The 19,155-nt window shown below is 39.3% G+C and overlaps 1 protein-coding gene across 4 annotated transcripts in view; it reads left to right on the forward strand.

The window, feature by feature from the left end:
• Positions 1 to 19,155, forward strand: part of stard13b (StAR related lipid transfer domain containing 13b) — a 73,267-nt gene that overhangs the window by 15,738 nt on the left and 38,374 nt on the right. For 3 of the 4 annotated variants that reach the window (XM_085243934.1, XM_085243935.1, XM_085243936.1), the window contains 3 exons: positions 2,923 to 3,066; positions 4,218 to 4,367; positions 9,381 to 9,414. In XM_085243934.1, coding sequence (XP_085100060.1) covers positions 2,923 to 3,066; positions 4,218 to 4,367; positions 9,381 to 9,414 — 328 coding nt within the window. The remainder of the gene's footprint in view (positions 1 to 2,922; positions 3,067 to 4,217; positions 4,368 to 9,380; positions 9,415 to 19,155) is intronic. The other variant, XM_085243937.1, reaches the window with a different exon arrangement.

A 19,155-nucleotide genomic window follows, 5' to 3' on the forward strand; every position in this document is an offset into this window, starting at 1 on the left:
GTGTAGAGGCTTCACACAATTGCCAGGGCAGGATTGAGGGTAAAGGCATGACGAGATGAATCAAGGGTAGTGTCTCACTTGACTGTCAAGTCCTCACTGGAATTTGTCTCATTCCAAGTAGAAGTGCCCACATTCCTGAGGAGCACCTTGTGGGGATGTCACTAAAAAGATGCAGTGTGAGTGTGTTACAGATTTGGCTCAAGCTTGTTCCAGAATGAGGCATCTGGCTCTTGCGTTTGTGTTTGTCTGATACCCAGGGTCAATTACCTCACAAGATCTCCAGCTTCCGTTCCTTCAGTATTTTCAGTCATTTGGCCTAGAATTGATCACCAATATCTTTAAAATGACTATTTCGGCTTTTTGACTCTTCATCAAAAGAGTTCAAATAGCCACAGACAAACATACACTGAGCAGCTGAACAACTTTTTCCTTCCATGACTGTTTTTCATAAACACAAACAGGAAAATATCTTGTTTTCAATCTGCAGAATACCTCAGACAGACACAAACAGAAGCCGAAACAGAAACACTGAGCGTGTAGGAGGATTCTTTTTTGGGAATAAGTGTGTATTCTTTCATTTTGAATATCCTGATGAAGCTTACATGTAAAATAAAAAAAGCTCAGGCACAGAATCATTGTTATCATTCTCATTTCACTTATTAGCAGTGGCCACAAGTTTATCCACCACAGGGCAGAGTTTGTGCTGTCTGGTTTCTGTTCACAATAAGTGAAAATTCCTTGTATTTGTTAAGCAGACAGAGAGGATTGGGCTGTCTAAACATTCTGATCCAATGTCAAACCTTTTACATTCCCTGATCAGTCTTGAAAAGCAGACCTAGCAGAGAAAGGAAGCTTTATTTTTTCCTCTTTGGTGACCCCTCAAGACCCTTCAGGCCTTAGAGGTCAGCAGGGGATTGGCCAGATTTAGGTCATTCCTCTGGGATTGAGTGAAAGGAAGCACTTTCTCCCAGTGCTGGGTCAGTCAGCTAACCATGGCTGATCAGCCGGCTGAAAAGTGTGCCTGGTGTCTCCTCCAGCTCATCAAATTTTAGAAAGAATGCAAAATAAGTTTGTAATATTATTTAAATGTTTTGCTACATTGAGAGTGATTTACAGCTTTAAGAAAGCTGATGATATTAAATAAAAAGGGATAAAAATATTAAGTAAAAAGGGATATTACTATTAGTACAAATATTACTCCTACTGCTATTAGTGTTATTATTACTTGCCTCAATGTCACAACATTTGTAGAGCTCCATGTAACCAGGGATTGTTTGAGTTTATTTCTCTGAAATGGAGGTATTTATTAGTAAGAAAGTTACTTTAAAGTAGATAGGATAGCTTGTATTTATTCTTACTTTTCATTAGATTTTCCTTTTTTGTTTCCAAACATTTGAAAATAATGACCTTCCGACTGGAAAGGTACACTTTTCCAAGGCATTGTCAGGAACTCCCCAACAGAGCATTCATTCGGAAAAGTAAGCTCTAATGTTGGAGAAAATGACTTGATTACAGAAGGCTCAGGCATGGGTTTTAGTTAAAATTCTAGGAAATTACGTATTGGTTTTACGGAGGTGGTTGATGATCACTGCCTCTGAGTTTAACAGGAAATTGGAGTCGATCAACATTCACTGAGGAAAAGAAACACCCAGGCATTACTTTCTGTAACTATCTGGGATTTTGAGGAAACGTTTAAAAGCCTGGAGTCACGATTGTTACACACTCTTATCTTTTGTTTTTACTCAAAAATCCACATTTTAGCAACAAAGTAGCTGGGAAGGAACTGATATGACAACTCCGTGCAAACTTGAAGACGTCACAGACAACGATTCAGAATGGCCTTGGTGCATCTACCTCATACAAAAACATGAACACAGAAGCTCTACTGGATAAACCACGAGTGAACCTTTGCTGATCTGAACTCAAACTTCTGTTTACTAAATGTCCAGCTCTTTGTCCTGGAATACAATTTTAACATACTTACTCTGCAGTGTATGGAATACCTGGAGGAGCTCCCTTAAAACTGTTACTACTGTGATAAATCCTCCAGAAAACCCAGGATTTCATACTCAGGTTCTTGAAAAAGGTACACACGGGTGCTGTTGGATTTGATCTTTCCCAGGGCTACACAAGGAAAACACACAGTGATATCTGTCCTTTCTGTCAGGCTGACATTCTACTCAGATTACAGAACAGCAATGATAATTTATGCTTTGGTGACTGAAGTGTATCCAGCTGATTAATGAGGATGGACCTCCAGAAGCACCGACACAGCTCCTGTCTGCGTAAAGATGGTCTATTTATATACGCACTGTGTGTCTGGGGAGTGGTGAAAGCCAGTGCGGGGTATTCCATCATGCTCTGTATGGCACACATGTCTGGAACCTCCTCGTCTGCTCTTTCACCCTGAGGATATCACATTTCATGCATGCATGGCAGCAAGGCAGACCTCTGATCTCTGCATCTGCAATTTACAAGAACATTTTGGGGGGGTTGTCTGTAACTTTTTGAGCCTATGGGGATGTGGTAAATTGACAGATGTTACCTGGAAGCTTGCATGTGTCAAATTTGACTAACCAGTCACCCTCATTTGGATTACTTCCATTGCAGTTTTGATGACGACTTTTGATTTTGATGATGTGATTAGTCTATGCGATTTATTTGACAGTTAAAACTTGCAAAAAATAAGATACAGATGTTTTCTGAAAACTGTGAAAAGTCTATTATAATACATCAGCAATAATTAAGATAGTAAAGGTGACAATTTAAAATGCCCAATTTTTTGCAGAATAAAACACCCCTTGATAGTTTTAATTAGACAGTACTAAAAAGTGTCCCTGTATTGACTCAATTTTTGGCTGAATACTATATAATGGCATTGTTTGCTTGTTGACTCTTACCTGAGTGCTTGATTACTCACAGGAGTCTCCACAGGTCCAGTCACCCTGGTCGGAGTCAATAAGTCAGCTAATGAAGAAACTAGACCAGCTTAATCTGGACATAGAGGAGGCTCTGAGTGCAAGCTCGTCCCCCTCAGACACGCCCTGCACCACCCGCAAGAAACAGGTTGGTGTCTGTTCACACAGCTTGATATCATAGCTATAATTAGCAATGAGTTTTGTATTTTGATACTCGTGCAGAATTAATAGTACGTGTCACTGAATGTGTTATAAAGCAGCACGCGGGGTGCAGCACTTCCACTTTCAGTACCTTATGATATGTGAAGTGTTACAGCCACTTTGGTGTGGTATGTCTGCATTCCTGGGAAGCGCATGCCGCATACTTGGTCACACTTTTTAAACTTTCCTAAATCAATTTAGTTTGCTCTCTGAGAAAATCCCAGTGGATTATTTGGACCTGTAAGTAACAGGTGTTCAATTTTTTATGTCCTGGTCCATATATTTAAAGAGCTGCACATTAGGTGAGGATATAGACAAGCTCTCAAATAAGGCAGGAACAACCCATAAACCCAGTATGTGGAGGGAGGTATAGTGTGCTGCAAGGTTTGTGAGATATGGTAATAAAGTCTGTGACACTATGGGCTTTGTCACGCTGTCTAGAAGTATCTGTGTGCCTCTTAGTCTGTGTAATCATGTAGGTCTGCGGCACTTAGATGTGATACTGGAATCTACAGTGCTTTAGCCTGGTCAGAGTGGTGCAGCAGGAACAGACTGCTATTGTACTTTTGCCATTACAACTGCGACAATACCACTGTTTTCTAAAAAGGGCCCTTCTCATGGTGGCGTGTTTCATGGAATATCCCACAAGAGTTTGCATTCATGAACAAAAGTGCTCTTTTGGGCTCCATATGTATGTACTGCACAGAAGAGCTGTTGTGTTGGAAGGGAGTTTGTATGATTTGGTCCATTAGGAATGGCTGAGAGAGGCTTACATGCCTCACAGGCATCTGCATAACCATCCCAGGCATTCACTATTACTTGCTTTAACTAATGACAGGCAACTGGGCAAGAAGACAAGACATCTTTACTGGGACATTTGACAAGGTCATACTCTCTGTCTTCTCAAAGGAAGATGCACACATACAGGCTCCTTTGTGTGCTTCTGTCAAGCTGATTTGAGAGTGGAGATTTCACTTCCCCAGACGCCGACCTCAGCCTCTTGTTTTCTTTTCCCCTGGCCACTGTTGAGCCCATCCTGTCCTTTTCTGTTTGACCAAACAGTGTTGTTGACAGTTTGCTGTTGTGATGTTGTTGCAGTGGGGTGGTGCGCTTCCAAAGCCCACGTTAAAACGAACCCTGAACGACCAAGTTCTCCATAGACCAGAAAGAGAAGAATGTCAGAACAGAGACTGGTTTTCTACACCTCGCAGCTCCTCAATGGGAACCAGAGCAAGAACCAAGAAGACGGTAAGTTTTTCTAAGAACCTCAGCTTCCTGCAGGGATCAGTCAGTTTCTCTAAGCCAATAAGAGCTTATAGTGTGCAGTACAGGATATGCAAACTCTGCTGTTGTTCTCAATTAATTTGGTAGATCCAGCCTAAGATTTAAGTTTCTGGATTTTTATTACAGCATATTTGGGTGACTGCCAATGGGCATTACTCAATGGACTGCCTGTTAATTTAAAGTAGCTAAGAATTCTTTTCTTTCTTCTTCCTTCTAAATTATAATGATCTATAAATAATCCAATGACAAATGATGTAAATTTACCATTTAGCTTTTCTGCTGCTTTATGACAGATGATCCAAGTCGATAGCTTTTTAGGTTGTCTGCTTGTCCTTGAATCTCATTCTGGTGAATGTAATATCTCAAACATTCAAGTAGTCAAAAGTCATAAGTAATGGTGACTGTGACCTCACTAGTTGTTAACAATCAGCGATTTAAATAAACCACAGTGGCACGGTGGTTAGCACTGTCGTGGAAGCGAAGGATAAGCGGAAGCGAATGGATGGATGGTACAAAGACAGATTTGTTAATAGCAAATGTTATGAGCTAGATTTCAGTTTACACCAAGAGACATTAGCGAGTCAGCAGTTTTTCCTACATTCTGTTAAACCCTGTTTTTATTTAGATCAATTTCAGTTCAATTTTGTTTATATAACACCAAATCAGAAACAACAGTTTCTTCAAGGTGCTTTTTTTTTTTTAAGGTAAAGACCCTACAATAATACAAATAATAGTACAAAACCTCGGGCCAAATTACCATCCCATATGGTAGCCAATGATTTTGATGTGGCAATCAAAGAGACCTTAAAAAGTGAATGGCATAGGAGAAATAAATACTGTTGCAAAGTGGCCTTTACTAAACCTGCAGGGAGGTAATCGATGTGACTATAAATAAGAGTGAAGAATTTCAAGCATGAAGTCGCTTGAAATTCAGCAACTTCAAGCAACAACCTTTTACCTGTCTCTGCACTGTTAATATCAAAGTGTGTAGACAAAACAAAATCCCAAAAGTAAACATTTTAAATGTGTAACTATTTTAAAGATAAAGCCATCATTGGGATTTTGATCTTTTTCATTCCCAATCTACACAACATTTCCATCTGTCTACACATCTGTAAATATTTAGGGTTTGGATTTGAAATCAGGTCAGTCAAACATCCTTAGAGAGGCACAACTCACTTCTTATGGCAAAGAATGTGACTGTTTCGCTGCCGTGAAGAAATAATTGAACAAATAACTGAAACTGAAAGATTTCCAAAATATAAAATCCCTCTAATACATGTTTTTAGTATCATTTTGTGACATGTTCATCCACATTATAATATTTGATGTTAGTCTGAAAAGGTTTCATTTTGTTTAGCTGCAACACGAAACCACAGACTGGATTTTGTTGTAGTTAAACAAAATGGATCATTTTGGTCTCTGGAACATTCTCAGAATAGGTGACACCTGTATGTTCTGTGAAACCCGTGAGTACCTCTTGGAAATGATGACGGCATGAGTTAAAACTTGGTGTCAGAGCAGCTGTGTATGTTCACATATTTTATAGATGGAGTAATTTTGTTGGATAATGAGTTCATGTTATTCTTCAGTTATGAAATGTTTTAGGCTGTTCAAGAGATCTGTCCCATGATCACCAAATACCATATCAGTAACTATAGCACTATCCCTCCACAAACAAGCAAATGAACATATATCTGCAAATGCCAAACAATATAACTAAGTGACCATGCAAAGTTTACAGATATAGGTGAAATGAAATGACATGCAGCATGGACATGTTAAGCTCTGGGGTCCATATGAAACTTCTGACAGCTGGGAGTTGAAATGAAGTCTCAGTCACAGACTTGGAGTCAAAGAATAAACAAGCTGAATGTGTGAGACAAAACACACGGCTGGAACTGGTAATTGCAGCTTAATTTACAGATGTTTTATGAACCATGTGGCAAAGGTTTTTTGCACCTGGATGATACACTCCCTTACATCTGTAACATCTCTAAAAACTGGAATGCAGTTCATAGCTTCCTCAGGCTAGACCTTATCTGAGCAGGAATGTCTTGGATGTTGATTAAGATAATGCCTTGGTAGAGGAAGATGCACACAGAATTCTTTACACAATGTCTACAGCAAAATATTATGCGATTTTATAGAAAAATATTCCTTGCGTGTGGTTCCAATGAGGAAAATACGTTTTAAGGTTTTCAAAGTTGTCATAAAAAATCCATTACGAATAGCTAAACAGACCTGATTTTACAAAAGGCACAAAGAGACGTATCTTTTTTTCTGCAAACAGTTCGATTTCAGTGCTTCTAGCATTAACTGGACTTGAACTGAAAGTTCATTTGAATCATACTGCAGCAGCACTCTCTTGTGTCACATGGTGTTTACCTCCTGCATCTATGAAGCAAGTTCAAGATACCCAGAATATCTTACTGTGATCTGGCTTCATCTACCCTGACGTCGGCAATGTAGGTGGTAATCAACTCGATAAATCTACCCAGAGTTTCTCAATCTAGCAACACGCACGTTCACATGAAAGGGGTGGTGTTAGCAGCATCTGACCAGTCACAAACATGGAGAAGTCTTATGGTAGCAAAGATGGGAAGAGGGTAAACACATAATACAGAGTAAAATAATAGAGCCACTCTAGACAACACAGTTTGAGTGTATGAGAGGTAGCATTGCACACTAGTTTAGCATTAGAGTGCTACTCCTTTTTCTTTTTTAATGTGTTGCGCTGTTCAAAGAAATCCTTAAAAGCCCCAAATCACCATGACATTTAGTTCATGATGAGTATATGTGACTATAAAGCCTGAAAAATAACAACTCTATTCATGTTTGTACTGGTTAGCTTCACCCTGCTTTTGAGACCAGCTTTTTTTCAGTGTTCTGTGATTGGTGAATAGAGACGTATTTGGGTTGAGGTTTCCTCCATTAATTGCCATTGACAAAGACGGGTATACGTAGAGCATGCTGGTCTCTCATTCAGACTGACTGTTCGGCCTTGTTGACTTGTCATGTGTGGTGAGACAGCAGCTGTCATTCACTTACACAGACTTGTCCATCCGTATAAACATTCTTGTTGATGCAAGCAAAGGGAAGTTTTTCCTCTGACAACAGCCATGAAAAGGTACTCTGTGCTTCGCTTCTTTTTAGGATGTCACATTTTCTGACCTGTAACCTTTGACATGTGTCTGTGATTGGCCTGAATCAGGCGATGTGTGCTTCAAGTGGGTCAGATCTCAGGATAAGTCAGGATAAAATAATTTTCAGGGGCTTTTGAGACAAAGAGAATGATTGATGTGTTCATGTCTTTGAAACCTCTTCAAATTGGTACATCTCCTCTGGGGCTCAGCATCTGGTTTTTGGAGTGTTCATTTTCCTGAGTTTATTTCTGAAACTAGGTCTAAAGCAGGTCTATTGAGACTAACTTACCAGGGCTGCATTTACAGAAAATTTATTTACAGCACAGAGTTAAGCACAGAGATAAGGACTTTCTTCATGTCTGTACATTAAGAGTATCTAAACACTCTTTTCAGTGTTTAGATACGTGAGGAAATTCTGCCAGGCTGTGCCAAATCTCACAGTCAATAATGAGGGATCCATCAGTGGCTATACCTCATGGTTTGAAGAGGCTCCACTCAACTCGTCTATGTTTAAACAGAGATAAAAATACACACATAAGGGTATGAGTCATACATTTATGACTTGTTTTTGAATTTGGTTCTCAAAGAGAGTTGGATTTTTGTGCCTGGAGGTAACTGAGTGGTTGAGCCTGCTAACCCTGGAGAATTCCCCCTCCACCTGCCAGACACTTGTTGGGAATTATTCCCTTAATCTCCTTTCGACTGCCTGCTGTCCTTTGTGCTTATTTGCTATATTCCCTAATAGTGTCAATGACTATCTAGAGAAGACAGCAACATGGACATGACTTTTACTAGGTTGCTCATCCAGCCTAGAGGTAAAAATGTGAGGGTTTATACTGTTTGTAGTTATGAAATCTTTGCTAGTATGTTAATAGAAAATCTAAACAGTGCCCTGTGGGCTAATTGTACGTTAACAGTCGTGATGGAGGCTCTGTAGTTTTAGAAAAAAGACATCTTGGGACTATATGCTGCATTTTTGCCTATTCCACAATGAACGTGGAATCAGGGCAGGCAAACAAGTGGATAAATCAAACCAGTGAGCCACAGAGGGGAAATGGAAAAGAGAGATGGGCAGGAGAGCAGATCATGTCCAGTCAGGAAAAGATTTTCAGTTCCTTGGCCTCTATTGGCAGTAGCAGAATTATATTAATAACCATTAAACTAAAAGGTTATAAAGAATATGCTGACCAGCGTAATTTTACAGTGACAAGTTCATGTATCAGCACTTCATTTCCACTGTTTATAAGATTTGGGGGAAACCTGAAGTCAGCTGAGACTGAAGAAGTCACTTGGATGAGTGACGAAACGTTTCTCCCACAAAACGCTATGTCCAGATGAACAGAATCAACTTTTTCAGATTTACTTTCCTGGATGATTGAGAATGCATCAAGACCATTTCCACACAGGTCTATTTTCCAGCGCTAACAGCATTCCAAAGAAATGATTCTGTAAAATGATCTTTGATAGTTTTTCTTTGGTCTTATTGGGGAAAGCAAGCTGATAAGACTCTCTTTAAAAGGGGATTATATAATTATAATTAGATAATGATAAGTACATTTTAAAGAAAATCATTGAACTAGGAGCTTGTATCTGAATAGTTTTCATGGCAAAAAAAATGTGAACTGGTGCATATATATGGCTGCCAAAGTGAAGCTGCATTCAAGTAAAGCCTTAGTGACTATTAATTTATTGTTGTTATTATTATTATTATTATTATTATTATTATTATTATTTATTATCTTCTTTTTTGAAAAGTGCCATTAAAAAAGAAACCATGTTATATATACAGTTTCTGCTACAGTGACCAGTATTTGAATGTTTTTTCCTGCAGATGTTCAGTAAGGTGACCGATGCATCAGGTGCAGGTAAGACAATATTTCTGTTTTTTATTAGTGGCTGCCCAACAAAATGCCTGTCTATGCAGTGCATGCTGGGAGAGCATGTGACCAGATAAAGCTGATAGAGAAAATGCTTTCTGAGTATACCAGAAAGCAGTGGGGGGTAATTGCATATCAATAAGTATTGCTTTCACTTTTTAAAAAAAAATCAGTATTAGTTAATATTACACTAAAGCTAAGGGTCGTTTTTTTTGTATAGCTATAATCAAGTGTTAAAGTGGACTGGCACCTTCACTTAATAAGGAATTAAATCTGATAAGTAGGTTAATGCATATTACTATTACTTCCAGTGATTGCATGGAGGTATTTGTTGATTAATACAATTATGGTCCTTACATCTTTATCATATCCTTTTCCCTTCATATTCATGTAAAGTTCCGCTCACGGTACTTTAGCATCTAGGTAGCTACAGAAGAGTGAGCATAAACAGAGTAACATTTTTTTGATTAGTAATTTCTAATGCAATTTTTCAAATATCTCAGCAAATATAATGCACCATGATTTTTTGTTGGAGGGGAAGGAGATCTGTAAATCAATTAATGTTCACTGTACAGTAAAACTACTATTACATAATAGTACTATTATGTAAGAAAAGGATTAGACGCTGTCACCTTGTAGAATTTCTTTTGGGAGTTTGAAAGCATAAGACCCTGAAATTTTAAATTTTGATGCCTTGAAACTTTATAACTGGATCATAAAGTGTCATTGTTTAAGGAGTCTTTGGTCTTAGTCCACAGCCAGTTTAACATCAGTGAAGTACGGTCCTGTATGACAGCGGTCCCCAACCTTTTTTGCACCACAGAACGGTTTGTGTCCGACAATATTTTCTCGGACCGGCCTTTAAGGTGTTGCGGATAAATACAGCAAAACCTGTATCGGTACAAAAAAAGAAGATTTATTCATAACACAAGGAAAAAGACCCAGGGAAACAGAGTTAACGATAAAAAGGATTTAAAATAAATAACGATAAAAACCCTAAAAACCATAAATTTCACACCTGAGTTTCAACTCTCGCGGCCCAGTACCAAACGACTCACAGTCTGTGGCCCGGGGGTTGAGGACCGCTGCTGTATGTAATTTTAAAAAAACAACCCTCTGTGCACTCTGAGGCTGGATTGCACGCTGGCTCACATGGTGGCATTCTTCAGGCACCAGACAATAAGACTGATGGCCACAGGTGGCAGCTCCCTCCCAACCGTGTCTTGAGAATGTCCAAATGCACAGAGTCTTGTTTTAAAGGCCTTTTATATATTGGTCACATGGTGGTTAAAATTGTTTCTGTTTTGCTGTGAGGAAATATTTGGCTTGGTGTGATGTAGGCCTTGTGGGGCAGCTGCAGGATTTGGGTAGATGCCATTTTAGTCTCAGGTTGCACTCTCACATGACCTCAGCTGTACATGATTGCACTGCACAAGTGGACATTACGGTCTGGAAAAATTCCATGTCACTTTTATGAAGCAGTTAACTAATGTGCGGTCTGGTCGTGTGAATGAGATATGTCCTGTGACTGATTCTTGGAAACCTGAGTGTGCGAGCACAGTGAAAAACATCAACAGATCTGTCAACCCAGATAAAAGATTCCCATCAAATGATTTCTGATGGGAATTTTTTTTTATTTAGTTTGGATAGTTTGATTGGAATAAGCTAGATTAGACACAATATCCCTATCTACTTTATTAGGTCAAAAAGCACATAGAATCTACAAATGGTTTAGACATGAACCAGTGACACGGAGAATGATCCTGTAAAAGATGGTCTTTTCTCATTAGGTGTGAGTTTTCCTGGTTGTATTTTGCAGCTGGGCTGCAGGAACCTCTTTAAAGACATGAATATGAGACAGCCAGATGGTCCTCGGTGTAGACTATAACATCACCGTCCACCTCATTACATTGACATTGACCAGAAGAGGCTTTGTTTTTGTTGTTGCTTTTAATGTGCTAGAAATGTCCTGCAGGCTTATTACACATTCACATGACTTGTATGCAAGGATGCCCAAAAGTTTTTTTACAATGATTAATGCATGGTGGGTTTCTGTAAATTATGTTATTGTCATATTTATTAAATAAATATTATTTAGTATTTATTTAATCTTTATTCTTTTTTTTAATTGCTACCACACCTGATTTTTATTAACAAAGTGTGGAAAAAAAATCTTTTGTTAGCATGGTGGTCGGTCAGAGCAGCACAGCTTTTAATGGTGTTGAATTCTTTTGAACATTGAACTTCATGTTTGTAACTTATAATAGAACGAGCAGAGAGCAGAGATCTTTGAAATAGTTCTTCCTACTTCTTGTTGTTTATTTAAGATCATGTTGTGAGTCATTTCTGGAAAACAGTCAACCTTTTAACCTTCTTGACTTTTGGTTTTGTTGTTTCCTGATTCAAAAGAAAAAAGAAAAGCCTAGAGCTTCATTCAAGCCACATATGGAAACACTCAGAGAAGATGGGGAAAAAGCTTAAAACTGATTTTGAAATGTTTAATTTCTGAAGATATTGCTCAACATTTATAGAAAGTTTTTTAAACCTTGCATAGATGATGAGCAAAAAGTACCTTAATCCCTGTCTTGCGTAAGTAAGTGGTCTTTTGCTTTATGATCAACATCGTATTACCCAAGCACCAGTCTGAGAGAAAATCACACAAATGTGGCTTAAAAAGCACTCTGTGGCCCAGAACTGTCAGGCTGAGGCTTCCCTCTAATACTCTCATTTACACAGATCCTGTCTCTGAATACATATGCTAATCTACTTTCAGTGCGGAAATCTCTTGCTGCTGATTATAAGAAAAACAAAGGGGAAACAAAGGGGGAAAAGAGAGTTTTCACAACTAAGTACACCCTTACTGATTCCTTCGGAATTAAAAGGATAAGTTGCACCAGTGTGCTGCTAATCCCGTGCACTTGATTGATTAATGATCAGCAGGTGTGTCCATCTCTATAAAAGCAGAAGCTTAGGCAGTCTGCTGCTTTGGAGCGTTTACCTCAATCTTACCAGAAGTGGGCGTCCCTTCAAATTCACCCCAAGGTCAGACTGTGCAATGCTCAAAGAAATTACAGAAAAAAAACTTAAGAGCTGCGTCTCAGCTTCTACAGGCCTCACTTAGAATGTTAAATGTTAAATTTCATGACAGCACAATTAGAAAATGACTGAACAAGTAAGTTGTTCAGGAGAAAGATTGCAGAGGGCTTAGGTTTGCAGAGTTGTGTCTGAACAAACCATTTCTTGACCAATGTCCTTTGGAGAAACATAACCCAAAGTGGAGGTGAAATACACAGCTCCACATTTGGCAAAAAACAAACTTAGCACATATGCACAAATGTCTCATACCAACTATTAGGCACTTGGGCTTGTTTTGCAGCCACAGGACCTTGGCACATTGCAGTCATTTAATCAACTATGAAGTCCTCTGTCGCCACAGTATTCTAGTCAGATGTGAGGCCATTTGTCTGACAGCTAAACCTTGGCCAAAACTGGGTCATGCAACAGGACAATGACCCCAAGCACAGCAGCAAATCTACAACAGAACAGCTAAAAAACAAAAGAATCAAGGTGTTGCAATACCCCAGTTCAGACCTCGGCCTGATTGATTACTGTGGTGGGACCTTAAGAGAACCGAGCATAAATGAATACATGCAAACCTCGGTGAACTGATGCAATGTAAAGAAGAGTGGCAAAATTTCTCTACAAAAAATTGTACTTCACTTCCACAGAACTGCATAGTGTCCTTTGAAAAAAGTTTTCATATGACTGTAAATATAAGCAGTGAAACTTGAATTTAAAAATATTTTTTGCACACTGAATAACAGCACATTTTACAGCAGATTGTATTGATCTAACAGAGGGGACAATAATTTCTACATTGAGGAAATGACCAAAATCTATCCTTCAACCGTTTTTCAATAACCACTCATTTAGTTAGGATTGCAGGAGAATTGAAGCCTATCCCAGCTGACACTGGCCCATTGCGGGGCTAACACAAAGAGAAAGCAGATATCTTATGAACAACTGAGAATCACCAAAATTAACTGAACATGCATGCCTTACTTTTGTGTGAGAAGAAACAGGAGCAGACTGAAAAAACCACAGTGCTACACCCTGCACCAGTGTGTCACACTGAATGCTTAATTTAACTAATAATGGCATGCATAGATGGTCAATTTAATCTGTTATGCTTAAGTGCTTGCATGCACAAAGCTTACTGTGGATACTATACAGTACCATCCAAGATCACATTGTATATACAGTAAGATTCTATTTTAAATTAATTTTTACTTTAACTAATTTGTTCTGCTCACATATTATAGTTACATCTTATTTCCTATGAAGTATTTCGCTCATGATCCTGATGACTGAGGCTGAACTGCAGAGGGGTTGTAAAATCCACAGTAAGAGCTAGTTGCTTGCTTTGTGTACAAGGCCCAGGTGTTTTTGATCAGACTGTGAAAACTGAAAAAAAAACCTGTACTTATTTATGTAAAACATCACCACAGATGTTTTCTCTAGTCTGCTATTAACAGTATAAAACTAATATGACAATGTTGACTTCCCTGGACAGTTCCCCTTGGCACCAAGTCAAGTTTAATCAGGCTCTGATGATTGGGATTAAATGCACAGTAGAGCTAGAACCATTTACCAGCCTTACTCATGATTCCCACAGTGAAACTGGCCAACATGAGAATCCTTCTCACTGTGAAATGACTCCTCTGTTGAGCCTTATGTATACACTGCTATTATAAATCACCAGTCCGGCTATAGATGGTGCACCAGTGGGTATTATATAATGTCCATGGCTAGTAATGCATTAAAGCAGGGTTGCTGTTTTTTTACTCCTGCATATTCTTCAGCTGTTCTCAAACTCCAGTGTCACCCAGGGTCACAGCCTGCTGATGGAGACTGACTGTGACCTCAGACAGCTGCAGTCGCTCTCTCCGTTTCTCTCCCTGGAGGCTGGTTAGAGACTATAATATACACATCACAAGAGCATCATGGGAACGTGAGTAGTAGATGACATAGCCTGACACCTACGCAGTTCTAATCAGAACATATACAAGCAAAGTGGGCTGGTGGGGCTAGTATTGAAATCAGATGTACGTTTTAGGCTGTGTGAAGGAATAATAACTCTGTTGTTATTCTTTGTTATGGTCTGACCTCATTCTCATTCCATACTTAGCTAAGTGTCGCATTTTTCCCTGGGGAAGAACAAGGAATGGATCATTTTGAAGGAACTCTGATCATTTTCCTATTTTCCTTGAATTGTTATTGTAGCTTTATTTCTCTTTGTTAGAACACATCCAGAATCCAGTACAAATATGTCCAAAATTGTGTAGACACTCACAGGAGATTGTGAAACCTCGGAAAACCCATAAGCATGAATATACAGCTACAGTGCTTTGAAAATGTATCTGCCTCCTCCTTTCTTTCTTTGTGCACATTTGTTACTCTTACATATTTCAGATCATCAGTCAAAATTTAGTATTAGACAAACATAACCTGAGTAAATACAAAATGCAGTTTTTAAATGGTGATTTCATCTATTAAGAGGAAATAAACTACCTATCTCTGTGTGAAAGTGTGAAAAATCTTTTAGTCAGCAGTGATTTTCACTTTGGAACTCTATCATTGAGGCTATTTTTGTCCAGTCTTTTTCTCATTGTTGAAACATGAACGCTGACCTTAACTGAAACAAGTGAGACATGCAGTTCTTTATATGTTTCTCTAGATTCTTTTATGACCTCCTGGATAACACTCTAGCTCTTGGAGTAACTTTGGTAGGTCATACACTCCTGGGAAAGTTCACCACTGTTCTAAGTTTTCACCGTGGTTTGCTGTAGTCCCAGAGCCTTAGAAATGGCTTTATAACCTTTTCCAGACAGATTGATGTCAATGATTTTGATTCTCTGCTGTTCTTGAATGTTTTTAGATCATGGCATAATGTTTTACTTTTTGGGGTGTTTTAGTCTGCTTATATTTGCCATACACTTTTATTTAAGTGGTTTATTGAGTCAGCAGGTCTGACAGTAATCAGTCCTAGGTCTGGGTAGTGATACTGAACTCCGCTTTCCAAAATGAAAAATGAAATCCTCGTACAAAAAGTGTGTTCTATGTTTACTCAAATGTTGTTTGATAATCTGAAACATGTAAATGTGTCAAATATGCAAAAAAAAAATTATTTTAAAAAGAAAAAATCAGCAAGGGGCAAATACTTTTAACAGCCTGCGATTTTTTTTTTTTTCCTCAAGGCTTTTCACAAGATTCTTACACCTGACTGCAGAGATTTTGTTTTCGTTCAGCCACAAGAGGATTAGTGAGGTCAGCCACTGATGCTGGTGATAAGGGTGGCTTCCAGTCTTCAAGTTCATCCCAAAGGTGCTGGATAGAGTTAGGATGTAAGAACATCAAGTTCCTCCAAATCCAAATTGAGAACACAAAAAATGTGAATATATTTTCCAAAATGTTTCTGTAAAATTGGGCACACACTGTTGACTTGGCTGCCACATTATTTGATTTTCTGTGATATTATTGCTACGTGAGACGATATATTATATATAGGCTGTAAGCAACACCAAACCAGATGATTTATTATTCTTGTTAGCAGTAGAATGAACCCTTTGAGATCCAATTCATAAGAAGTGATGACTGACTTAGACCTTAATTCAGTTCTTCTTCTCCTCTCAGCTGTTTCCTTTAGTGGCTGCGGCAGCTGATCATCTGCTTCCAACTCACCTAGTCCCTTGTATCTTGTTCTCCCACACCAACCCACATGTCCTTTACTAGATCCATGAATGTTCTCCGTGGTCTTCCTCTTTTCCTTTCCATGTTCAACATCCTTTTTCCAATATATCCACTATCCCTCCTGTGTCCAAACCATCTAACTTCAATGTCAGCAGCTGAGAGGCTTTTGACCATGCCACATACAAGTATGTATGGCACCTTTAGTCAGCACACAAAGTCCTTAAAGGAAAGGTGCTATAATTTGCACACAGTGTTTCATGACAAAGATGTGATTGCTGGCCAGAAGCGCAAGGATTTAGACATCAGCTGTTCTGTCTCATAAAGACGAAAGAAAAAGAAAATTTTTCCTAAATTAGTTTACTACTACCACTATTACCACAGAAAAACTAACGTTCACAAAATCGTCCCATTATTTTTATTCCCCTCTGGCTGTTTCCCGACAGGTGCCAGATCAGTGACATCATGCTCTAAATTTATAAGCAGATAGATGCAGCTCAGACTATAAAGGGTGCTGCTGGCATGACAAATGCATGAAAAATTCCACACATGGAAAGATGGAAAACGACTTGCGGTTTCCTGAGAGCAGAGGCCAGCTCGGCAGTTTCAGAGGGAGAGCAAGGGTGGGGGTGGAGGTGGGCTGGACTGCTAGTATTTCTGGACTTTTCTTTGTATATACAGTAATTTGTCAAGGTTGTGCAAACATTACAGAACAGCGTGGTTAACAAGGTCTGAAATCTTTTAAAGTTTTCATTGCAGTTTCAACATTTTCATTGCAATTATTTTAGCAATCATATATGCAATAGCACATAATATCATTTAATAATGCCTCCAAGGCCCTTGCACTGAATGAGATCATCATGTTCTACAGTTTCTTAGATCGTGGGGCATAATTTATTGCCCAGTATAAATCATCTGGTTTGATCCTGTCATTGTGTATTGTGTGTGTTCGCAAAGCTGTTTGAGCAGACACTATCTCCCAAGTGTATGTCCTTCATGGAGCGGAAACGGGTTTATTGTTCTCATTCCCAATTACACCCATGCTGCCAATTAGAGAAAAAAGCAGGCAATAAATCCTTTAGGGATCAGCTTCCTGAGTTGGTGTGCACGTTGGGGTAATTCAGGCCTGGGTTTTGTAAACTAAGCCGAAGGAGACATGGGCAGCCGTGTCAGGACGCAGGCCAGTTTCACAAGGGCAGAAACTCTGTGTGTGAGTGAGTGTGTGAAGCAACACAAAAGCTACCAGGTTGGTCCACCACTCAGCTGAGAAGAAAAGCAGAAAGAAGATTGAGGAAGTAATGAGCCAGGAAAAGACACACCACTTTAGGGTCCCACACCAGGATGTTGGTGACTAAACAGACAACCGGCTCATGTCCACGTGTCTCCTTTTGTGTGTAAATGTTTACCAATCTACTGGAAATGAATGCAAACAATAACTTCTTCCTCACATAAAGCTTCATCGAATCTGGTGATCCACTTTGTACCTCAGTGTTCCTGCAAAACACACACACACTCAACTTCGAAGCCAAGAACATTTCCTCAGGGCCAGTTTAGATACAATAACTTCATTGGCTCTCGCAGTGGCCTTCCAAATTTCCCACATAAACCACAGAGATTCCAGATGTTGCAGGGAGGCAAAAAGTCTGTTCCTCCGCTGGGCCTCGAGCCCTTGCCTCCGCATCCTCAGGTTGACCAATCGCGTGGCACATCTCACATCACGCACTGTGTGTTTTTGCACTGAAGCAAGGCTACAGGCACCCATGCTGCTGGAGATTTAGATAGCCGTTCCCTTTTCACTTGTACCCAGATAACAAAAAAAAAACACAGCACGCTCTTAAAAGAAGCTCTGTCCTTGGGCGGTGTAGCACTGCAGCTTTCTTGTGGTTTCAGACCTGATTGAACAATTTGGCTCAGTAATCAAAGAGCAATAGCAGGCTGAAGCAGAGCAGACTTCCTGCATCCTCTCTGCTCTCTGGCTCACTGGCTTTAAAACTCAAGGGCCCACTAGGACTTGTTTGTTTCTCAGTGTGAAAACAATACCTGTACTGTACATCCAGCTTATCATGGTTGATGAGTTGAGCAGAATTTTTGGCAATAGGCTTGGCGATTCCACATGTGCTTCATTATGAAAACTGTTTGAGGGACAGAGATAAGTGGGCTCTGCCCCCCCACCCCCCGATGTTGTTAACCTAACTTTGTTTTATAAGCATGTGGTCTAGGAATTCCCAAAGTGGCAACTCATAGGTTGGGAAATAATGTGGTTTACTAATCATAATAAGGAGTTTCAGATCTCTGAAAGCCAACTGTAACAACTTCAAATGACTTTTGAGTGACTTCTGATGTCCTATTTGACATTTGTCATGGGAGGGGAGAGTACAAACACTTGCTGTGGCTTTAATTTTAAGCAGCTGTCAATTTTTACTTTGGTCTCTGTTAGCATTTTAACTCTGTCTTCTTGGAAAATGCTTATCCTGAGCTATAAACAGTAACTTCCTGTTTCAGTTTGTGTCATTAGGGCTAAGGCCCTGCTGAAGAAAACAAATGGGATTCAATGAAATGTCACAGTTATGTTTGAGAGGCATAAAATGTGCCTTTGTGTTGATGCCGTAATGCACCAGTGATAGCAACAAGTGCAGATCATGGTCCACTGACAAACTCTTCAAGCTATATTCAGTTTGCTTGTTTGTGTCTAGTTTTCACTTTCATTCCTTTTTTCTTGGTTAAGTTCACACAAAAAAAAGATTGACGGGTTAAATTATGCCTGTTCACAAGATTAACCTATTGCATCTCTTAAATGTGAGATGAGTCGCTATTGGCTGCATCACAGCACAAAAGTCATAAGACAGCTTGTGTGTATATTTGAGATGCCGGCGACTTTGACAAAATGGTTAGGTTTGATGCCATGAGAATAAGAACCTCGTCCGAGATGTAATTTCTCTAAAGTAATCCCGTCAGCTGTATGCCGCTGATTGCTTTGAAGGT

Source organism: Mchenga conophoros, linkage group LG14 (genome assembly GCF_057382185.1).
Source record: "Mchenga conophoros isolate Kocher_MC1m ecotype Shallow Benthic linkage group LG14, M_conophoros_male_GT1.1, whole genome shotgun sequence".
Classification (NCBI taxonomy): domain Eukaryota; kingdom Metazoa; phylum Chordata; class Actinopteri; order Cichliformes; family Cichlidae; genus Mchenga; species Mchenga conophoros.